The 6,841-nt window shown below is 38.0% G+C and overlaps 1 protein-coding gene across 1 annotated transcript; it reads left to right on the top strand.

Moving 5' to 3' along the window:
• Window positions 1-1,550: 1,550 nt before the first annotated feature.
• Window positions 1,551-6,470, top strand: LOC142244592 (sterile alpha motif domain-containing protein 9-like). Its single transcript, XM_075316843.1, has one exon. The coding sequence runs from the start codon at window positions 1,551-1,553 to the stop codon at window positions 6,243-6,245; it is 4,695 nt and encodes a 1,564-aa protein (XP_075172958.1). The 3' UTR covers window positions 6,246-6,470.
• The last annotated feature ends 371 nt before the right edge of the window (window positions 6,471-6,841 follow it).

Genomic DNA, 6,841 nt, shown 5'->3' with positions numbered 1-6,841 from the left:
CGGTGTTGACTCATTTTTGGTGCATTTTTCTGCCAGGAGATGCCTTGAACTCACCTCAGGTGAATTCATTGAACTAAATACCAGATTAGGCTATGTGCGCATGTTGAGTATTTGGTTGCAGACATTTGCGCACCAAATCTACATCTCCTGGCAAAAACCGTAACAAAAATGTATGAAATCCGCATTGCGTTTTTGGTGATTTTTTTCCCCCAGGATATGCAGTGAACTTGCCTCAGTTGAGCTTATCTAAGGTCAGTTCACCTGAGGTCACAGCTGAAGCACCTTGGGAACCTCCAGCTATGACCTCTGGTTGAACTCAATGACATCACGGCTCTCAGCTGCGGCTCCGTCAGTGTGTTCTGCAGGCCCAAGTGAGTGATTACGTTTTCTAAGAAGTAGCAGAGTCTGGATCATTGCGGGATGTTGTGCCTGTGGAGTACATCGGACTTGCAGTGGTCTTTGGGGTGGTAAATAAAATGAAGAAAGAAGATTGATTCTTCTTTTTTTTTTTTTTTTAAAAAAAAGGATTTTTCTCTGTTTATTTTTAATTACAGGGTTAGTAATGGAGCGATCTCATAGACCCCTCCCCATTACTAACCAAGGCTTCATGGCAGCTTTAATTTTTTTGACAAATCACAGCTGTCGTTAACCCCTTATATTACCCCGATTGCCACCACACCAGGGCTATCAGGATGAGTAGGGTAAAGCACCATGATTGGTGCATTTAATTGATGCGCAATTCTGGGGCAGCTGCGGGCTGCTATCTTTAGGCTGGGAGAACCCAATAACCATGGGCCTCCGCAGCCTGAGAAAACCAGCCACCAGCTGTCGGCTTTATCTTGGCTGGGTATCAAAACTAGGGGGACCCCCACAACGTTTGGTTTTTGTTTGTTTGTCTTTTGTTAAATATTGAAATTAACAAAAAGCCTTTTGGGGTACCTCGTATTTTGATACAGAGTCAAGATAACTCACACAGCTTGAGAATGCAGCCTGAAGCTGTCTGTACTAGGTATCACATTTTTTTCCAATTATTTGTTACACTCCACTTCTGGAGCCAGACAACAAGTGTGAGGGCAGCCAATCTCAGATGCTGGTACAGAGAGTGGGTTGGGTAAGCAGTGGGCATTCATAAGGATTAATGATCGGACCAGGAAACAGTGCTACAGCCACGTCGAGAATCGGTAAGTATAATTCTCCTGCTTTTAATCATGATTTTGCTTTCTTTTGCAGCCCACCTGCCCTTTATCCAGGTTGCCGAACCCAAACCATAACATAAACTTCCCTGAGAAGTCGGTGTTCGGGGTCCGTGTAAAGGCACTAAGTGTCCAGTATAGACCCCAGAGTTTACAGTTTAGGTTCACCCATCACTACTACTTACACCCTTAGAGGGGTAAATTCCTTGGTTGCTTTTAATGTGTTCTCAGTTGCAGACAGAGCAAACAAACTTTCAATTTTCATTGTAATGAATTTTCTTTATCATGTATTTTATTTTAAATTATTATTTTTTTTATTTTTTTTTTTTTAGGAATTTCAACGACTTTATCTTCAAAATGGCTGATTTATCAAATTTACCTGCTGATGTAGATGATTGGACAAAAGATCATGTAAAGCTATGGGTTACTGGAAAACTAAAACTTGACTCTGCAGTTGCAGATATTCTGTACAATGAAGATGTGGATGGCAGAATTCTAAAGATATTAACTAAAAAAGACATCTGCGATATGGGAATTAAAAAAGGACCTGCCACACTCTTAGTCCATGGCCAGAAAGAACTTACTACACAGAGCAAAGATGTTAACCAAAGCTCAAGTGCTGTAAGTGGGCAAAAAACAGCGCAAAATAATGTCACACCTTCAGGTAAAATAGAAAGAAATCTTGTCAAAACAGAAGAAACTCTACACAGTGAATTAGGAACTCTTGAAGCCATCGACTCAGATAAGGTTCAGAGGACAAGAGTAACACCCTACCCTTTTGATGTGCTTAATCAAAGCAAATCCTATACTCAATTCCATTTTCTTCCATCTGAGTCTGGGACATTTAATTATATTGACCCAATTCACGAATACAAGGAATTCACAAACACAACAAATGCCACAGGAGAGGATAAAAAGATGAAATTCTGCAACGAGGTTTTTAAATTTGCAGCTGCATGCATGAATGCACGTACCAATGGCACCATCCATTTTGGAGTGCGGGACAAACCACATGGACAAATTGTTGGTGTTCCTATAGACAACACAGAAACTTTTGTTAACTATCGAGATCAAATGATTGGCAAATACTTTCAAGAAAATCAATTAGATTTGGCAAAAAATTGCATTCGGCCACCCCGTTTTGTCAGCGTACTTCACGAACAGAACACTCAGTCTGATTTAGTTGTTATAGAAGTAGATGTGGTTTCTGATATTGCTTACTGTGAGTCACAGATATTTAGTATATTTCAGTATTTGCTCGAAGACAAAAAATGGAGAAAAAGTAAAGAACTTTATTGTTTTCTACGAGAAGGGGCGAGTTCCGAAAATAGTAATGTGGAATTACTTTACTCTGCCATGAAAAAAAGGGATGAAGGTAGAAAAAGAGCGGAAGATAAGAGCAAAAAGAAGCAAAATTGTAGCCAAGTGGATGGCTCTAAACTTGCTAGTTTACTAACAGGAAACCGAGGCTCATTGGATAATTCTTACTACAAATGGTACATTTTGATAGTTAATAAATGCCATGAATCTCAAGCAGAACATTTAGCCTTCATTCAGGAACTAAATTGGTTTGCGGTTTTTGATTTTGATCCAGAGTCAGTCACAAATGGACTATGTAAAGTTTACCAACAAAATAGGAAGTCAAATTTACATTTCCCTCATCAGTACCAGAAAATAGAAAATTTCACGCAAGAAAACATTGAAGAACTTAAATTATATCAACAGCCCAGCTGGATTTTTTGTAACGGGAGATGTGATCTTCAGAGTCAGGAATACCAACCACTAAAATACAGTTTGTGGCAGAAGGAGAAAGCCGATGATGTCAGAAATCTGGTCTCCTTTTTTGCCAAAAAAGATATTATGGAGCGAGGGAAATTTCTTGTTGTATTTTTGTTACTGTCTACTGTTGAAGAGCCTCTGGACTCCATGAATGAAGTATTTCGTGCATTCTTTCAAAAACTAAAGGGTATGACTGACATCTTATGTATTTGCAAAAGTAAAGAAACTTTTCAAAGATGGAAAGATTTGCAAGCAGGAATGATAAGTGAGGAAGAAATAGAAGAGAGATGTATTTATAACCTGGGTATTGAAGAGCTAAATGGGACCATTCTTAGACTAAAATCTACTACTCGATCAGCTAGCCGCTTCTTGCCATCACATGGTGGTTCCACTACTATTTTACATAGGAAAGATGAAGATCTCATGACCTCTTTAGATATTCTTTGTGTAAATGAATGTGAGGATACAGAAATAGAGAGTGATAAATCTAAATTTCAAGAATTGTTGAAGGATCATGAAGAGAATTTTTACAGAGGAGGGAAGGCAACATGGTGGAATTTTTATTTTTCATCCAAAAATTACACTGGACCATTTATTAAAAGAGATGTCCAAGCAACATTGAAAGACCAGATAGAAAATTGGTCTAATTGTGGGAAACCAATAAGTGTAAAAATAATTACTCTGTTTCATCACCCCGGATGTGGAGGGACCACAACAGCAATGCATGTTCTCTGGGAACTGCGGAAAAGCTTCCGCTGTGCCACTTTAAATAGAATCACTGATAGCTTTTCCAATATTGCAAAAGAAGTTGTTAGTTTTGCAGTTCATGGATCCTCTAGCAGCAATGAATTTTATCCGGTTTTGCTCTTAGTAGATGACAAAGATGAGGAAAGTATATCTATCTTGCAGAGTAATTTGCAGTCGGCAATTGCAGAACGACATATAAGATATGAGAAGCCAGTTGTAATCCTATTAAATTGTGTGAGATCTCAGAACCCCGAGGAAAGTGCAAAACCCTACCGCACAAGCAGTGTTGCTCTAATAAATACACTTTCTGAGCAGGAACAAAGAGCATTTAAAAAAAAATTGGAAGAAATCGAAAAGCATCATGAAAAGCCTGATAATTTCTACTCATTTATGATCATGAAAAACAATTTTGACAAGAAATATATTGAAAAAACGGTACGAAATACTCTGAAAGGCTTAAAAGAAGCAAGTAAGACAACCCAGCTCATTTCCTTTATTGCCCTTCTTAACAAATATGTAAAAGATTCCACCATTTCCGTATCTATGTGTGAGGAGTTTCTTGGAATAAGAGCAATAAAATCACCGTGGCTTCAGGAAAGCATTGAAGATACCATAGGCTCTTATGCTACAATATTTATTCGCACAGAAGTAGAAGAATATGGCAGATATGAAGGACTGCGCATAATCCACCCACTGATTGCACATCAATGTACAGTGGAGTTAAAGGACACATATCACATACAGCAGAGTAGTATTATGCTGGATTTGTTGCAAACCCCTGTGTTTCATGATGCTGGAATTGGAAGAGAAGTTTTAGCGCAAAACATGCAAAGTATGTTGGTCACAAGACACCGGAAGCAACATGGATATGAAAGTGATACCTTGTTTTCCCCTTTGATTGAGGAAATACATAAGGATGAAGGAAGCCTTAAAGTGGAACAGGTTCTAAAAGACGGCACTATGCGATTTAACCTGAACCCTTTCATCTGCCAAGCATTGGCAAGACACTTCTACATTAGGGAAAAGAATTTCACAGATTCTTTTGATTGGGCTAAAAAGGCAGTATGCATTGCACCTACAAGTTCCTTTATTTTAGATACTTTAGGTCAGATCTACAAGTCCCAGTTGAAAGCCAAGATGGAAGCAATAAACAAAGACAATCCTATTTCCTCAGAAGAACTTGACAGCCTACTAAAAATTGCTTCTAATGCATCAAACACCTTTCAGGAGTGTCAAGAACAAACAGAAAAAACAGAAAAGGAGAGATTTGAATGTGAAAGATCTAATGCCAGACATTACGGTGTGTACAATACAGCAGGGTACCTGGGCCAGATTGAAGTCTGCCTATGCACAGCAGATATTCTTCTTTATATTCCACGGTTCAAATCAAATGACAGACTGTCTAGAAAACACTTGAAACAGTTCTTGTCTGGTAGATGGGATATTTCAGTGGACAATGTCAACAAAGAAAATGAAGAATTCAATCATATTCTTAGTGAACATAGACCATTTTTAATGAAACTAAAAGCTTCTTTAAAAAAAGCATTTGCTTTCTTCCAAGATTATTTTGTGTATATGAAGCAAAGGACTGTTAATGAGGAAAGCACAGAACTTAAAACACGAGTCAGAGTTTTTGAATTTCGCAAAAAATACAACCGTCGGTTCTGTGATCTGGATTTAATGCATATTACCAGTGAGACAGACCAAAAAAAGAAGAGCGATTTAATATGTAAAGAGGAATACAGGGTGTGTTTGGAACAATACAATGCCGATCGTTTCTCAGGAATCTTGGAATATCTCACAGACCATGGAAAGGATATTCAAAAGATGGAAAGCATTGTCCAAGCATACACATATCTGTTAGAGAAATCCACACATGAATCAAATATGCTTCCTAGAGATAAGCAAAATTTTATCTTGGCAAATATTGTTCTTCATTGCATTTCTCCCAAATCTACGCAGATAAAACCAGTTGAAACACTTGAAAAGCATCTATCAGAAATTATGCATAGCGTTGGACTTTATCACAAATTCCCAGAACCCTATTTCTTGGCATCTCTATTGTTCTGGCCACAAAACCTCCAACAACTGGATTCCAAATCTGAACATATAGGGGATTATGTTATCGCTATGAAAAAGTCTTTCAGAGGCAATTATAGGCACATGTTACATGCCAAGCAACCTTTAGCCCATTTCTATCTTGGTAAAAAGACTGGCTTAAAAAGGTTCATTCACAAAGGAAAAATTGATCAGCACTTTTCTGAATTATCAATATCAGATTTAAATTATCTGTGGCAGAGTGGCGACATCTGGAAAAAGGCAATAATTAAAGACCTCCTCCTCCCCCTGCATGGTGTGGTTGAAGAAGACAACATGATCTATGTGGAGTGCAGCAATGCAACCAATATCCCAGTTCGACCTGCCTATCTTGGAAACCTTAGAAGTGGCAAAAGTATTGAGCGAGTAACTTTCTACTTGGGATTTTCTATTGATGGACTAATTGCTTATAACATAGAAATTAAATGAAAAAGATGGCTTAATTACTTATTCTATTTTGCAGTGCACCTTAACAGGCCTTTAAATTGTAAGAGTGTGATCACATATGTGTATAATAGTAATGTGTTTCACAAGTGCATTATTCACAAATTTTACAGCTAAAGAGTATCTAATCCTTTGTTTTATTTAATTATCTTCTAGGCATTATAAAGTTCTGTATTTTATTAAATACACACCTCATTACCTTATTTTCTGCTTTGCACTTTTCTCTTCCAGGCATTAGTTTGCAGTGCTGTATCAATACCCAGTTATTGATGTTTTTGAAGCGCTTTTCAATTTATCATAGAATTTGGGAGGGACCTCCAGGGTCATCTGGTTCAACTCGCCGCTGACAGCAGGATTCACTAGCTCATCCCACACAGATATCTGTTCAGTCTCTTTTTGAAGCCTTCCATTGAAAGGGAACTTACTATATCTTGTAGCAGCATGGTCCACTTGTTGATCACCCTCACTGTGAAAAAGATTTTCTAATATCTAATTTGTGTATCCTCCCATTCAGTTTCATCCCATTGCCTTTAGTCTTTCCTTGTGCAAATGAAAATAGTGCTGATCCTTCTACTCTGTGA

Source organism: Anomaloglossus baeobatrachus, chromosome 6 (assembly GCF_048569485.1).
Source record: "Anomaloglossus baeobatrachus isolate aAnoBae1 chromosome 6, aAnoBae1.hap1, whole genome shotgun sequence".
NCBI classification, from domain to species: domain Eukaryota; kingdom Metazoa; phylum Chordata; class Amphibia; order Anura; family Aromobatidae; genus Anomaloglossus; species Anomaloglossus baeobatrachus.
Note: the sequence above shows the minus strand (reverse complement) of the source record. Positions and strands in the feature narration are given on the sequence as shown.